Source organism: Dromaius novaehollandiae, chromosome 3 (assembly GCF_036370855.1).
Source record: "Dromaius novaehollandiae isolate bDroNov1 chromosome 3, bDroNov1.hap1, whole genome shotgun sequence".
Lineage (NCBI taxonomy): Eukaryota > Metazoa > Chordata > Aves > Casuariiformes > Dromaiidae > Dromaius > Dromaius novaehollandiae.
This window is the reverse complement of record NC_088100.1, coordinates 17600712-17617429: the sequence shown is the minus strand read 5'-3', so window position 1 is coordinate 17617429 and position 16718 is coordinate 17600712. Positions and strand designations below refer to the sequence as shown.

Sequence of the window (16718 nt, the reverse complement as noted above, 5' to 3'; positions counted from 1 at the left end):
AAAAATAGAAAGCCTGTGTCCTCTGTTAAATATGTGCATGACTTTTAATAGATGTTTCTGAAAACTTTGCTTTTCTTGCATTTTCTGTATGTTTGTATCTGATTTTGAATTAAAAAAAAACAAAAACACAAAACCAACAATGAAAAACAAGCAATAACCAAAGACATAAAGTAGAGAATATAATATCTTCCTTTTTCTCATCTTCACCACTCTTGATTAAACAAGTTACTTGTCTGTCTTTCATCAAAATAGCCTTTTCATGTTTTAGGCCACAAAAAAACGTAATGTTTTGGTTAGTGTCAAATGGAATAACAATCCTTTTTGCTTCTGTGCGCTGAGGGAGTTGTCATATTTACTCTGTGAAGCTGTTGGACCCTGATCACAATTCCTGTTGTGTGTTCTGGGATTCAGGTGGGAGCACTGGAGACATCCATTCAACACATCTATCAGCTCTGAATCAGTTGCTTACCTGACTCTCTGTATAAATTGTAGCTGTGGTAGTCCTCTGTCTTGTTCCCTCCTTTTTGTGTTATAGAACAAATTGCTTTAGTTATGAGTGAACAGATTATCCCAACTAGTATTTAGGAACAGTCTGCGTCTCCACTGCTTAATGTTAATTGTATGTAACATGAAGAATGAGTCTGACTCTCCAGATATCTCTAGGGCTTCGGTAGGGTGAATTTTGTGTGACACAGAATACCAGCTGGATAACTTTCTTATGACACAGGGCAGAGAAGGAAGGGGAACCCAGCACAAGGAGTGTGAGCTAGCTAAGATGCTTTAGCTAAATCAGTCTAGCTAAAGCATCTTACTGAGGTTTTAGTCAAGGGCCCCTCTGTTAAAGAGCTTTAGCTAGATCAGTCTAGCTAAAGCACTTTGGCTAAATCACTCCACTTAGCCTTATACTCCAGCTTTCTTTGCTATGTCTTTCACATGTCAGAGGATCAAGAGGCTAGCCCAGACTTAGAAAATGATTGCAAAAGTGCTCCTGAGTTTAAAAAAAAGAGGGGGGGGAGGGAGGTCCAGTTGTACACATGCATGCAGCCAGTGACTTACCTCCTATAGAGATAGGATTGTATTTGCCCAACAGCGTATTTTTCAAGTGTGAAATTCTTGATGCATCATTTTTTCTATGTCTATTTTATATTTTTGAAACCATATTGTAGATACATGGAGAACTTTCCTGGAGGATTTTAGTCTTCCCGGAATGGGATCTATTATAATTTCCTTGTTTTCTGAAAATGAGAAATACCTGTAGTTACTGCTCTTTGAAGTTGGTAATTATGTCACTGTTTACCAGTGAGCAGCTCTTCCCTCTTGGGCTAAAAGATGGTTGTGTTTCAAACTGTAACTTGACTGAGATGGAGCATGTAGCTGTGATACAGCACAGGGCTGCCAACTCACTGCGTTATGCCCCTCAAATAGAGCCTAAGAGGATGCCTGGCATGGGCAGGTCAGCATTTTTGTACTAAAATGCAAATAGACACTTGCAGAGGAGAAGGAGGATCATACTACCTCTCTCCTTTCCCATCCACTTACCCCTTTTTCTGCACAGCACTCAGCTCTAATATTAAAATGGCACATTAGGGGGTGTTGGGTAGTACTGTCCACAACAGATTGTTTTCCTAGTGGGGAAAAGTGCAGTTGTGGGCAGGGTCTCTTCTCCCCTCCCAGGCTTTCTATTCAATGGCTAACCTAACTAGACCTGTCCCTAGGGAACTCCAGGATGGTGTTGAGAACTTTTTTTCCTTGCACCATCTGGAGTCTCTGTCCCACATCCCCCCTGCATTAACAAATGTCTCATGACCTAAATGGCACTTCCAGCTCTGCTCTGGCATCTTATGGTAGAAAGGAGACATTTTTGCTAGCTAAGCCTGGGGAAACTGAGGAAAAGGGTAGATTCATGGGAGGAAGCTTACGCTGTCTCCACACTCCTTGCGTGGAAAGATTATGCAAGTTGCTAGTCTAAACCAGAGAACGAGGAGGCTGGAAGCACATGCAGCAGCAGTACATAGCACAGAATGGAAGTAGGCCAGATTGCACAGGGAGAGGCATGAGACTAGGATCGTGGATACTGTGATAAAAGAACAAAGTGATTTTGGCATCATTTCAAATAGAATAAAACTAGGCTTGCTGTCCTACTGTGATATTGGAATATTGCCGCTCTTTACTGAGCAGTAGCACGAACTCTCACATTGGAAGAGGTGACAGACCACTCCTGTGGCTTGCAGTCTTCAAAACGCTGCAAGGAGGCAGGGGACATTTTGGATGCCTTCTATGTTGCTGAAATGGCTTTAGTATATCAAAGGAGGGGCATATTTGCAGGTGGCTCAGGCCTGTTTCTCACAATGCTGCTGTTAACTCTGCTATAGCACTTGGTCTTGATCTGCCCATCTTCTGAATAAAAATGTACGTCCTGCAGTGGTGTAAAGCTCTGAAGGCAGGGTCGGGTGAGCCAAAGTGGAAGATCACTAGGGGAAACCTGGCCCACCTTGATGGCTTAACAGTTCTGAAGGGCTTTGGATGCTGCCAAGCTCAGCCTGAAGCATAAAGGATCTAACTGAACTGTAACTTATGAAAAATAACAGTTGGAAGCAGTTCTGCTGCTTTCTTTAGTTCAACTCTCAGTCTGTTTTGTCTTTGCCTTGCTGTGTTATTTACATCTACATATTTTTTTATTTCAGTCAAAAACAAAACCCAAGAGGGTAAAAGCAATTTACAACTGTGTGGCAGATAACCCAGATGAGCTAACTTTTTCAGAGGGAGATATCATTGTAGTCGATGGTGAAGAAGATCAGGAGTGGTGGGTGAGTATTTTGCATTTTCCATCAACATAGTTTGAAAGACATAAACGAAATCTAGAGGTGGACACTGACTTCAGAAGTTCTTCTTTGGGTTTCCAAATAACAGAGTAAGTTTCGTCTTATAGAAACCCTATTTCAGAGATTCATTTTGTTAAAAAATAAAACTTCAGGTCAGTTTTTAGCTTTCCTCATTCAGAAAAGAAGTCTGGTTAATGAGGTTCACAATACACAGGGGACACTGTCTGTGTAAATTAGGAAATTCTTGGGGGGGTGTCAGCTGGTTAAGAAGCTGCTTTGAAGATGTGCAAGGGTCCTCAGGTGACAGCTTTGTATTGTCCTAATTTTTTAGCTAAGATTGAGAAATGTTCCATTCTGTCAGCTGGGAAACCATCTCAGCTATGTAACACTTCAGAGCCTCATTAACTAAACCAAAGTCTTGGAAAATTGTTATACATGCAAACACTTGCCTTATTCTAACTGTTGGGGGGGAGGGAGCAGAATCAACTTAACACAGGCAGAACATGGGCTGCCAGGCATTCCAAAATGTGCTGAAATGATGCAGCTGTGGTATTAAGAGGTGTTACTTTCAAAGAACTGGATAAAGAAGAATTTGAAAAATGTCTAGAGCTGAATAGCAAATACACCCTGACGCACTGAATTTTCTGATTATGTTCCTTTCCTTTCAGCCAAATAAAAAGCACCACTGCAGACAGATGGGGAGGCTTGTCAGAATGTCACAGGCAGGAAGGTCACTGGTATTCATTTTGGTGATGTTGTAATGCCTTTTTGAGACTAACTTGAAAAATATCCTGACTCTTTCAGATTGGTCACATTGATGGGGATCCCACTCGGAAAGGAGCCTTCCCGGTATCATTTGTGCACTTTATTGTTGACTAAATTGCTACTGATAAATGGAAACATTTCTCATTTCCAGCGGTCACAGAAATAAGTTTTCCTCTATTTCATTTCATCTACCTATCTGCAAACATCTTGCCAGAGCACTGCCCAAGTTCTAGGTACTGTAGCTAACTTTTTTTATTACCATCATTCTGATTTTGGGACTTGTAAAACTTTTTTCTATGTGAAAACTTCTCATGAGCAGTTTACACTTTAAAAAACCCTCTTCCTGTATTTTTCAAGGTGAACTGAAAAGCTTTAACAATGAAAATCCATATAAATGTGTAAACATCAAAATGTTACGAATATTGTTTTCAGTGGATTCACTCTAATTTTATTCTGCCTTTTGTAACATGACAATACATAGTTCAGTGTTGCTTCCCCAGTCAAAGAAATTGTGTTTATCTGTAACAGGGCAGTGAATTTATCCAATTCTCAATACCATTTGAAGTGCTGGAACCAAAACTTGCAAGCTGCTGAGTAGTTCTAAATTGGACTAATTCAGCATCTTGTCATACTGGCTTTCATCCAGGATGTCAACTATTGCAGAAGAAACTATTTTAACTGGGTGTCTTTGGCCAGGTAAAAAAGTGTTTCAGTTTACCACAGGAGAAACTTCTTTCTTTCAGAATGGATGTAGATATTTGCTTAAAGTTATCTGAAATCTGTGTTAGTCGTTGAACTTTCTAGTTCTAATTTTGTGAGCTTGAGACTGTTTCATTTTCTATGCTGCACGTGTGTGTAACCTGTTTTTTAAATGTTCTTTATATATGTTACATCCATTTTAGTCATTTAATCTGACTACTGCTGGTTAACTAAACTATGGCAATATTACTGAGTTACTAAATTAACTCAAGGACGTGAAAACTGCACTTCCTGAAATGTACTTAGCTATGATGATGGATTGCAGAACATTTCTGATAGATTGAAGAACATTTCTTACAGTTGTATCATTATAATGTTTAGACTTTTTTTTTAATTCTTGAATTTTTCTTAATCATCCAGCAATGTGTTCACCCAGTGAACATATTTGGTGGAACACTTAGATAATTATCCTTGGTCAATAAGGTATCCGACACCTCACAAGTACACTACATTATGTTCTATTTTATAAAATTGGTGTGCCACTACCTTGCAAACAATAATAGTTTGCTAACTCACTCTGTATTTATATAATATACCCACATATATGGTAGCTACACTGTTGTCGAATTTGTTTTACTAATTTGTGAACAAAGGCTAGGCCAATGATAATTCCCAGTTGGTTGATGGAATACAAAACATCGATAGAAATCTGACATCACTTTGATGTTTGTATATTGTGAGATTGCTTATGCTACAGGAAACAACTGATGGCTTAGGATAAGAAAAAATCAATATCTAGGTCACATTGGCTTTGATCATATTTTGTGAATAGTGTATCTCTAGATTTATCAAGAGAACTTTGAATTTCTGACAAATGGTGTTTAAATTGGCCAATTTGGGTGTAACAGAATGGAAAATAGGCCAACACACATGCTTATTTAGAGACAAAAATCACATTGTGTTAATGCTGGAAGAGCAACACTGATCTTGCATCACCTTTCTTAAATGGTACAGTTGGTTGATAGCCTCTGAAATGTGTGCATACAGCCACATATACACATAACTTATTTCCTAGATGCTGTTGCTGCAGTATAAATGGGGAACAAACTGGAATGTTTCAAGATATTTTTGTTGCAAGTTGAAGCAAATTAGTCTGTATTTTCAAAGTTCCCAGTAAAATAATAGAGTAATAGTTTAGCACTACAGTTTTATTCACTTACTGGTATGTTCAGTTTGCAACACTATTTTGTATGTTTCTATCCCTGATAGAGTCTAGAAAGTAAATGGGCATATTATTTTGCACAGATCTCCTAATGTACAGTATTTTTAACACAGAATCTTATAGTGTATGTAACAACTTGCCAAGTTAAATAATGATGCAAATTTAGTTTCAGTTCTGCTAGAAGATGAATACAGTTTGAAATGTCACTACCCTGTTAGCTAGTCACTCAAACTAGGAAACTTTTAGAATACAATGTAATAGCACTAACTGTGCAGATAGATAAAATCTTAGGGACCAATAAAGAGCAGCTAAGCAAAACTTTTCCCTAGGTTTTCAATAATGTTTTCCCAAGGTTTGCTCCTCTGGCAGAAGAAAAAAGGAGTTCTAGCACCTGTAGATATCTATTTATAATATAAAATAAAGAATTTTACATCCAAAATTTTGGCATATTTCATACAACTTTTCAAACCTGATTAAAATCATGATTCAAAAAAATCTGTTAATAGACAGACTATTAGGTTGCTGTGTTAACTGTTTAAAAAGGAGCAGATGACATTTAAAAATGCAGCTTAGAATGCTATGAGATGTATAATATTCAATTCAGTTGTTTTTATTTTGTTTAGTTGCAGAGCAACTGTATATATTGTATAACCTAAAATCAACTCTTATTTTCAATGTCCTGGATGCAGTGATTTATAATTAGAGCATGATTAATAAATTTTACTCTTGCTAACCAGTCAGAGGGCTGGAAAAATAAAACTACTTTTAAAATCACTTTGGCTACTTCTGTTACCTAACTTTATATCGCTTAGGCAAAGTTGTTCTTTCCTCTGTGTAAAATGATAAACACAAACAAGCAGCACAAATATATACCTTGTGGCTTTTCAGTTGAACATAGAAACTGCGCAGACAGCACACCTAAGATTAAATTAGAGGAGTGAAGGTCCAACTCACTGCCCGTTAACACTTTGCGTTTGCTGGTTTGTTCTAAGATTTATGACTTAAGCAGACCTGAAATCTATATAAACAAATTATTTTACAGACAATGGGTTAGAAGCAAGTGTCAGTTTTATTTTACATTTCTACAATATTGACATTAATATACAAAATAATGATTTAGGAAAAAACATCCAGGTTAAATATAAAACTCCGTGTTGTCCTGGAAACTGAAGGTGGAATGATTTCTTCAAGTCATGTTTGGGGAATGACAAAGTACCATGTACAGGGTTGCATGGCTCTTTTTAGCACAGTAAGTGTTTTCTGAGTTTGTGTGCGCTTAAGTGGCCAGTCTGCAATATCACAAAGGAGCCCCATTTTCCTCCTCACACGCACAAAGGCCTCTTGTACTACACAATCACATGCTGCTGAAGAAAATCAGGACTTCTCTGACATTAGAACTGAATCAAAGGCTGTAGATAACACTTTGCAAATCGCTTGTGCTTGTTCCTGAATCAAATAAAAACATATACATTAACACTTTCTGAAGAACTTTGGAATTTCTCAAAACTCATTTAAAGCAAAATGTGACCTTTATCATTCTTTTGGCAGAGACATGCAGAATGGAATAGCACAAGTGAGATTTAATTTGAAATCTGTGATCTGCAATGACATGTTGGAAGCTGTTTTAAATAAGCTCTTTTGAAACTAGTCAGATTTGTTAGCTTTCATCTTAGCATGCCACTGGCATTCAGAAAGTCAGTTTGTGTTTCCCCAGTGCTGCTAAGTGTGGATGTCATATTGTACTATCTTGACAATGAGTTCTCCTACTATAAGAGGAGATCACTTCGCTTGCTTATAAATATTGAATGTGTTCTCTGTTACCAGAATTGTTACTCAATCCCTCCCTGCTCTGTCAGATCTTAAGAGGTTTTTGTCTTTGAAAATACAAATGGAGGACTGTCTGTAGCACTCTTCAGGGTGCAAAAAGCTTTCTCAGGCCTGTACATGCATCTGCAGTTTTAGGGAACATAGATTCTTGTTTTCCTCAACACTGATCAAATGCAGTCTGTGGGGTTTTTTCCCCCTCCTTGCCCAGAGCACATTTATGTTCTTAGTAACCAACTAATCCCCATTCTGCCAAAAGGCAGTACAAGGCCTTTGGGTTTTACATTCTCTTTTTAAGATCAAAATATTGATACCTAAATTAAATACCATAAACATAAACTCTTACCAAACTATTGCACTGATATACCCAGAGGCTGCATTCTTCAGAGGCTGCATCTGTTGTCTTCAAAGCCAGTAAACTTTTTCCTGCGCCCAGACCATCATCATAGCAGACCATCCGTACAATTAAATAAAGAGCATGCCTATGTAACACATCCTGAAACCATTTGGCAAATAAAAGTTACTCTGGAACAGTGCAACAACTATTTCAGTTTTCTGCATGTTTTGATTCCAGTCTCTTAAAAAAGACTATTTCAGATTTCTACAGGAGAAAAGTAATCTTTGCTAAAATTAGAAATATAAACTTTTAATTGGGAGTTCATCAAGATTTTTTAAAAATGGTGGTTTAACATAATTTTAGCTTTGATTTTTGCTTGTTTTAGAATTGCATTTAAATACTGACTATATTCCAAAGCATACATTTATTTCTTCACCTGCTCCCACTCACCTTCTGTGCTTAACCTGCCTAATGCCATCTTATTTCCTGACAGGGGGCCTGGTCTGAGGAAGCACTTTGCTCCTTATTGTTTCCCTAACTGTCCAGCATGCTTTTTTTTTTTTTTTTTTTTTTTTGTCTATTAGAATCTGCACGCTCTCCTGGTCATTCTTATCTAAACAGTGTCCCAGTCTTTCTGAAGCTCCTTACTGGCCCTGCATCACATCTATTAATTAAATTGTTTGTGCTCCCATATGCCAGACATCTGCATGACTTAATGTGGACAAGAGTTGAAAACTGAGTTTTAATTGCCCCTGAACTGAAAAGGGAGGGAGTTTAAACAACTGAAACATGCCACTTCCCTTGGCATCAGCTCTCAGGGTTGTCAGAGCCTGCTCAAGTGACTTTATCCTTAGTACCAGCCAAAACACTGGCACAAAACATTGCTGTAGTCAACACCGCTCCCACTAAATCCCGCTCCCCTTCAGCATCCCAAGCACCGCAAGACCTCCCAACTACTAGGGCTACATCTGCATTAATAGAATAAAAATAATAAAAAAAATAAGGAAAAAAAAAAGACTAAAAGCTCACGCTTTGGCATAAGACTGTTTCTATTGGTTCAGTGCTAACACTTCCAGGAAGCATTTTCAGCCTTTGGAGTTTCTCTCCAAATCTCAGGAAGGGCTCAGCCCCTTTACAGTACCATGACCACTGTCACTCTCAGAAGGTGGCTGCAAGGCTGACAAGGCCCATTTAAATCCATTACAGCCAAGACCGCCTTCTCTCAACCTTAGCAATATGTTATCTGCTTTGGTGTCTTGACAGGGAGATCCATCACTGACATTACTCATGGCTTTGAATCAGTACTGTGATTCTTTTACCGCCCTATGGCCAGAAAGAAAGATAAGCAGTAACCCTTCCCCAGAGGACAAGCAGTTTTCATCTTTGGCTGTCATGATGCGCTCAGATAAATCTAAACTACTATGACAGAAGAAAAGCAATTAAGAGCATCCATACATAATGGGTGTAGTCTTTCCAGTTTCACTCCTCCAGCTATTGGGTACTTGTTTACTACAAGTTTCTAAATATGATCCCGTTCTTTTCCACCCTTGTAACAAGCAACAGAGAAAATTCCACAGCAAACTGGCTGCCAGGGCCATCTTTTGCCTCTGCTCCCTCTTCTCCTACACACTACTTCCTCTTCTCTGGACTAGTTAGTTCTACATCATCACAGCAAGATTTCACCTCTAACACTTGACTTAGCAGCCAGAGGGTGCCTGGCTCCAGTGCCTCATGCCACCTCTTTTTAAGGATTCCTTTCCTTGAAAATGCAGGAAGTAAACTATACTGAGAAATTAAGGAAGGATCCTGCATGTAGTGTGATCAAGAAGAGAGTTTCATAAAGTGTATCTTTTTGATATAACACATCCTGTATTTAATAAAGCTGTACTTGGAGCGCTGTATCAGCGAGTTACATCACTGTTCTAGTTTTGATCTTGGCCATCCAAAAAAGACTGGTAAATGTTCTTCGGTATGAAAAGGTCCTTGCAAACCTACCTTACAAAGCCTTCCTTCTCAAGCCATCCTGTCCTACTGATGGTATACACCTGTTTTATTCCCAGTCCTGTCACCTCTATGGTTAAGGCTACTCTGTGACCTAAAGACAGCTTTTTTTCTATGTTGATGGCATCAAAACACTCCCAGTAGCTGAAAGGTCATTTACATACAGCTACTGATGTCTACTATGAAACTGTCAAGGCAGAGCCCTCTACAGAATACATTGCCAGAGCTCAAACTACTTAAGACCACCTTGCTGAAGAACATCTCCCTGACACCCACTGAGCAATGACTCACAGCTCTATTCATACCTTCACCAACCATCATACCATGCTGAAGGCAGCTGGAAATGATGTGGAACTTATTGGATCAGCCATCCAGTCTCTGTATGAAAGATTCCAAGATTTGCCTCCAAATTAGATTAACTTTATAGAGTTGCTGCTTGGGACTCACTACAGTGCTAATATACATGTGGATTATCACTAAAAGAGGGAGGCTACTTACAGGTAACCAGAATTCTTTAAAGTGCATAGTCCCCCTGTAAATTCATTTCCTCCCCTCCTTCCAGTATTTGGTTATGAGGGGATTCTGCAGTTGAGAGAGAAATGAGATGGCAATGGACAAACTGTGCCATACATGTATGTATGTATGTATATAACGTACAAAGACATAGAAACAATGAGAAGGTGGCCAAAGCCTAAGTGTTCCTTCTATAAATACTTCTGTGTCTTTGGTTTCTAGTGATTGCATCCACAAACAGTGGAAATGCATCAGTGAATTACTTACCTGTAAGTATTTTAGTCACTAATAAAAAATCTTAAAGGCTGACTTAAATCCATTTGAGAAAAATTTTTGTATCTTTCAGTCAGTTCTCTTTTTAGCATCTGAAATCTTGTGCAGCCTGTTCATCTACAAAGTTATCTGCAAGTCAGTGAACTCTATTAATCACCTTTCCCTCCAATGCACAAGAGACTAAATTCTTTGCCTGAATGCAGGGAAAATAACCTTTCTATCTTGGATATCTATGAGAGAGTTAGGAGTAGTAACATGTTAAGGTAGAAATTAAACATCAACGGTGACATAGATGCAAAAAAGTGAGAATTTTGAATATGGAATGCAATGCAGTAAAAAAGCCAGTGCAAGCTAGCTGAATCACAGAGGGCTTTATCAGCTTGTTCATGCTTTCAGCTTGAAGCCAGAAGAGTGATGAATAAAAGACTTAAAATTATCCATTTCATCTTTGTCAAAGCACAGAGGAATTTAAATAATATAACCTATGTTCTCAATGAGAATTAAGAATTCAGGACAGCAAGAACAAAACCCAAAGAAATTAAAAGTTTGAGGAACAAATACTACATTTCCTCTCAGGCATTAGAAACAAGTGTTTTATTTTCTGAAGGGACCAAAGGAAACTTTCTGGCTCTCTTCAGAACATTCAGCTGTTGAGCAATACTATTCACTGTCCTCACAGTTCACGGAGGCTTTTATGAGCAGGCATTGGTGGCTTGTTGATAGGTCATGACTTTGTAAGGCCAAGTATTTATGGTATCTGGGGCTCTGAGGGCAAGCAGAAGGAAGCCACGTGACTGCTGTATAAAGCTATACAAAGGCAACAGACAGGCCCTGCGGGAGGAACTGGATTTTTATTTTTAGCAAAACAGCTATTTGATGTGTGCTAAAGGAAAATAAACTGCCTATAGGAAATAATGCAAACATAAAAAATAGGCTTGAAAAATAAAGTGGAAACATGATGCTTTAATGCTGGAGTGAACCCACAGTCTTGGATTAGGAGCTCAAGGCTAGAACTTTAAAAAGGAAGACAACTCAAGTACCTTTGAAAAAAATTTTTTTTTCCTCTCCACAATAACATCATCAGGAATTGAATCATTAACTCAGAAAAGGCTGAGGAATTTGTGGGCTTGGCCATCACAGTCATGCTATTATTCCACCTGAGAGGATGGCAGAACAGCCATAGAGAAAAGACGACGACCCAGGAGTGTACAGGCACGTTTGACTTTTGTGTGGTACTCTATTTATTCTAAAAGACATGGATTCTTGTCATAAATCCAACCAATCCACCAAGGAAAATACAGATAGCATTCAGGAGATATGAACTGAGGCAGTGCTGCTGTAAGAGTCTGTTATAATTTCCTTACTTAAAGCCAGAAGCGACACATCTTGGTCACACAGATTATCTATCAGAGAAGTAAATAAAAACACTTTTCAGTTCTTCCCCCAAAAATATTTTGCTATGAGTCACTTACATATTGATCAGATGTTGAAACTTTAATGCCGTATTTGGAAACTCCCATAATAAACTCCTCTTCACCTGGAACAAAAGGTAACTTTCCATCTTGCTTTGGAGGAAAACAAACAAAAGCCTTTAGTGTACAAAGAAGAGCATAAACAATGAAGATACATAGTTGAAAACATGTGTGTAAGTGTACTTCAGTCCAATGAATCACCAACATCACTATTTCTGCCCACATCTTACTGCGTGGGGTCTCCCACTCCTGCACTTCTCAAGACTTCATGTCTTACATGAAATACTACATGATTCCAGAAGGGAATTTATAATCTCTGGGGGATTTTGCCCCATGTTCCATTAGGATGTTGCAGGCAAATCAGATGGGCAGAAAAATATGCTCTATCACGCTGCACTGACCCTGGGTGACATATGTTCAACACCAGCAGCACTTTTGTACTTAGCTGTAAAAACAGCTCTAGCATATATTCAGATACTGAAAGTGTCATGTTGCTTTAAAATAAACAGACATTCTGTGCTTTCAAAGGGACAAGTAATCAGCTACCTAACAAGAGCAGACACTTATTGCTTGTTTGTTATTTCTGTACTAAAAGCTAACACAACTTGGCATGACAACCCAAATACCATTCAGGTTCTTTGGTCACAGGTGGTCCTAAGTGGTTTTAAGTGGAAACTGACATTTTCCTCTGTAGGAAAACTTCTTCTGTAGTACTGAGGAAGTCCTGAGCCAATATTCTTTCCCCAGTTACTATTCCTAACAGCGCTGAAGAGAATATAACAGCTTTCAGTTAGGTTAGTCATTCAGTAATGACTTATGAAAAGGGCCTTTATTCTGAGTCTGCTTCTTCAGTACTGCTTTTTGGGTGCATCTGCTCCAGCTGCTCTAGATAGAGCAATAGGATGAAAGCGAGTATGACAGCTTTCAAGATTGTAACTTAATGACTTGAGTAGATTTTTTCAGTAAGTTACTTTATTCTAGCAAGTCTACAATTTACAAGAAGAGATATACCTCGGCTTAAGATGTTCTGACATTGTTGTATTGTCTTTTGTAATGTGCTTACCTGTGCAACATCTATGTAATTTATCAAGTCCAATGGCCCTTCTAGATTTTTGCTCTCATTATATTTCAATTTTTCAATGGCACCAACATATTTAACTCTGAATTCTGCACATGTATCAGAATTACTATTGCTTTGTCCTGCAACAGAATAAAAAAAAGCAATTTAAAGAACAAGAATTCCATTCTTCTTTTGTGTTAATGGAGCAAATGTATTAAATTCCATGCAATTTTTGCTGACTTTTATCAAATACTTAATCTGACCACAATATATTAACTCTTCCCTTTAATGAACTCCCATCAGTTGATTCTTTATTATGCAGCCAGAACAGCCCTTGGCAAAGGCAATAATTTCATATGAATTCAAAAGCTGGTTCTACTTTGTTATAGTTTATTAAAAAAAAAAGTTTGGTTCAACAGTGTTGCACTGTGATCTGTGCGCAAGAGCAAGTAAAATCAACTATTACTTCAATTACTAGATCTGAGTGCAAAATTATATTCATAAAAGCATGAAACATAGCTTCCAAAAAGTTGTACCTGATTTATGCTGTGTAAAAAGCTAGTAGCACAGCTAACTGAATTTTTCTTGTTCAGACACTTTATCTTGAAAAAATATCACTTCATACTACATGAATCATTAATAATACTTTATGGGACTAGAGTTATGCATGCATTAGTCAACAAACCATCTAATAGATTCACTTGCAATTGTTAAAAATACATACTTTAACCTTTTCCATTTTCTGCTCTTTCATATGAACATGCATAAAATTAATCCTGCTCTATACACTTCTACTCAAACTCTGATTACATACCTGAACTTTTTGTGGAGTCTGTATCTAAACTAGCCACAGTACTAGACCTGGAAAGTCCCCCAAGACTGGAATCTACAGACTAAAAGGAAAAAAACGATAGCAACAGAAAGTTATTAAGAACTAAGAATTGTTAACAATTCACTTTTACTTGCCCTTCAACGCTTTTAAAAAATAAATAAATACTTATGTTTTTGAACTATTTAAAGAGCACTGCAATTGGAGGACAGGGGGAAAATTTGCCTTTTCTGAAATTATCTTTCTGCCTCATTGTGACTTAGATTTGATATAAATTCAGCAGAAGCCCTGGAGAAGTCCATAAATATTTTGAAAGAAGGAAGGGGCAAACGAAAAAGAGAAAGTGAACCTTAAGGTTATGTACAGACTTTTCTAGTACTGCATCTTAGTCTTGAAGAAATTAACAACTACATGCTTGTCACCAATGCTTGAAATACCATGTCCTATAGCAGGGCCAGGGAAGTGAAACAGCACCTCAGAATATACAGAATATTCAACCAATCATTCCAGAACTGATCATATAAATTGGACACACAATTCAAAATGAAGAATACTTTTTAGAGATACTGAGTAGCCCACTTTAAAGAACTGAAGTCATTCTTGGTACCAAGCACCGGACACCTTCTTAAAGGCAGTATTTCGCACTAGAGAAAACAAATGTACCACTTTTTCCTGCAAACCTTACCACGTGCTGCCAGAAACTTTCTTGTGTTTGTAGGCTTCACTATGGAAGTAATCAAGCAGACTTCTCAGAATCCAAGGGCTTATATTTGAATACTGTTTTAAATCTCAAACTATCTGAGGAATAAGTGAAATAGAAAGCTCTCCCTTGTGGAACATGGCATTTTATGGAAATCACATCCTAATATCAGTGTAAGTGCACCACTGAACTGTCAGCTCATTGCAAATGAAAGTCCTTCCATAAACTGAGGGTATATACCAAATTCAGCTTACCTTGCTTTTAGTACTGATTTCGCTGCTTTGTGAGCTGCTGCTGCTGTGTCGTTTTTTTCCTTTTCTAAACATTTTTTCATAATGGGATCAAGGAAGGTACTCTAGGTAGGAAAAATAAAAATTAAATCTGTCATACCATCAAGAAGGGAGTTCCCAACAAACACTAGGGTGACTGAATGCGTTCAAAGTGGACAAAAACTGAAAACTAGTAAGCTAGAGACTGAGAATGTCATACAGGTCAGTTTCTAATGCATATAAAAATACACGCTTAGGAACAAATTTAAAATGAATATACCCACTTAAAAGCATTAGATGATATTAATGAGTTTTAAACTAAGATTTAAATGCTCTACAAAATGCACCCAATACATTCCCTAGTCCAAAGACTATGCTCCCACTAAAAAACACCTACTTCCAAAGAACAAGTGATTGTAACCCCTACTACCAGGGCAACCACTACTACTTAACAATGTTCCTGAAGATTAAAGCAAGAACTGTTACATTTACTGCCTTAGAACTGAGTTATTGGGAGCTCAGAGAATATATCAGAGGCAGCAGTTTTTCTGTATCTGCCCTAATTATGCTCTATCACTAACATGTAACTGGCCAGTGTCAGAGACAGGATGCCTGCTGGAGAGCCTTTGAGTTGTTTTATGTATTAGTAAAGTTTTTTTAATTACAAAACCCAAGTCAGTCATAGTAGGAGCTCTATTTCAACAACAGAATGGAGACATAGCAGTTTAGTGAGTATTACTGGCTAGCTAAAATAGAAAACCTAAGCCTCCCAACCAGAGGGTGCTGGAACCTGTACTTCCCAGCTTCATTGAGGAACATCTTAATTACAAGGCTTCATAAACTGAGCAGGAGGAAGAGAGCACAAAGGAGAGAGACATCTCACTGAAGACAGCTCACACTGCAGAAAAGAATGCAAGATTTACAAGGGGGGCTTGGATCAGTGACAGTGCTGAGAAGCTCCTGGATTACAGTCCCAAGGCTGTTTGATCCCAAGGCCTGGGTTTTACGTTAAGCAATCACTAGAAACATGGCAAGGCATTCTGATATGTAAGACACCCTTGTCCTTCTTTGCTCCTTTCAACCACCACCAAGGATCTAGCAATCTCCCCTTCAGAGCAGCAGCTGCCAGAACATGGCCAAATTTGCTGATTCTGCCCGAAGTCTGAGGAATGCACTTAAGGTCTGGGGAGGTGCAATGCAACACACGCTGCCTTTTTTGCATTTTCTACCGCCACCTCTCAGCAACTCTCTACGGAGCACAGACATTTTCTGAGATGCAGCTTTCCCGCTACGGACGACGCAGGAAGCAGCGACTCCTGCCTCTGCGCTCCGCTTCGGGGCTGAGGCGCAGAGGACACACGCGACGGCACCTGATCTTGCTTCCTCTTTCTTTTACCTCCAGCCCTAAATTATCACCCGAAAACCCCCACCGCAGCCCAGACACCGCGGCCGTCTCTCCCCGCGCAAGCGCCAGGGTGCCCTCCGTTGGTCTCCCCGGCATAACCGCCACGCCGCGCCGCCCGAGGCCCCGCGGGCCGGGCGCAGCACCGGCCCGGGCCGGCCTCGCTGGTGCCGTCACCACCGCGCGGGCCCGGCCCGGCGGCGACCCCGGCCCCTTCCCCGCGGCCGCGCCGGGCAGGGCAGGGCAGGGCAGGGCGCAGCTTGCTTGGCTCACCGCCCGCCCGGCTCCCGCTGCCCCGCCGGCGGGGCGCCCCCACGGCCCGGCCCGGCCCGGCCCGGCCCCACGGCACCTCCCCGGGGCGGCGCAGCGCGGCGCGGCCCCGCCACCGGCCGGCTCCTCACCGCAGCCCCACCGAGACCTTTCCGCTTCCGGGTCACCTCGGCACCACGCGCTCCATAACGTGGCTCCGCCCCGGCTGGCGCACGCGCACCACAGCGGCGGGGAGGGGAGGAAGCACCCCCCCCCCAAGC

General features: G+C 39.7%; 2 protein-coding genes across 9 annotated transcripts in view; one reads left to right on the top strand and one right to left on the bottom strand.

Annotated features, from left to right (window-relative positions):
- ASAP2 (ArfGAP with SH3 domain, ankyrin repeat and PH domain 2) overlaps positions 1 to 6282 on the top strand; it is a 92143-nt gene extending 85861 nt beyond the window's left edge. For all 4 annotated transcript variants that reach the window (XM_064508477.1, XM_026097218.2, XM_026097215.2 and 1 more), the window contains 2 exons: positions 2685 to 2807; positions 3627 to 6282. In XM_064508477.1, the coding sequence (XP_064364547.1) occupies positions 2685 to 2807; positions 3627 to 3701 (198 nt within the window). In that variant the 3' untranslated portion in view covers positions 3702 to 6282. The remainder of the gene's footprint in view (positions 1 to 2684; positions 2808 to 3626) is intronic.
- Positions 6283 to 6558: 276 nt separating this feature from the next.
- On the bottom strand, positions 6559 to 16696 carry ITGB1BP1 (integrin subunit beta 1 binding protein 1). 5 transcript variants are annotated; one of them, XM_064508480.1, is made up of 7 exons: positions 16590 to 16696; positions 14772 to 14872; positions 13803 to 13881; positions 12992 to 13128; positions 11929 to 12021; positions 7679 to 7828; positions 6559 to 6954 (listed from the first exon to the last, which is right to left on the bottom strand). In XM_064508480.1, exons 2-7 carry the CDS (start codon positions 14841 to 14843, stop codon positions 6883 to 6885), a joined length of 603 nt encoding a protein of 200 aa, XP_064364550.1. In that variant the 5' UTR covers positions 14844 to 14872; positions 16590 to 16696; the 3' UTR covers positions 6559 to 6882. The 5 variants fall into 5 exon arrangements, with proteins under 5 accessions (XP_064364550.1, XP_064364552.1, XP_064364551.1 ...); XM_064508482.1 differs by having other exon boundaries at positions 16462 to 16686; XM_064508481.1 differs by having other exon boundaries at positions 16538 to 16686.
- Between the last annotated feature and the right edge of the window lie 22 nt (positions 16697 to 16718).

What these genes read in the sequence shown, in the direction of transcription:
- ITGB1BP1 (XM_064508480.1), bottom strand. Translation starts at nt 14,843, where the DNA reads ATGTTTAGAAAAGGAAAAAAACGACACAGCAGCAGCAGCTCACAAAGC. An exon ending in AAATCAGTACTAAAAGCAAG is followed by an intron (nt 13,882 to 14,771) that starts GTAAGCTGAATT and finishes TTTTCCTTTTAG; the next exon opens with TCTGTAGATTCCAGTCTTGG. An exon ending in TTTCAACATCTGATCAATAT is followed by an intron (nt 7,829 to 11,928) that starts GTAAGTGACTCA and finishes AAATGGTTTCAG; the next exon opens with GATGTGTTACATAGGCATGC.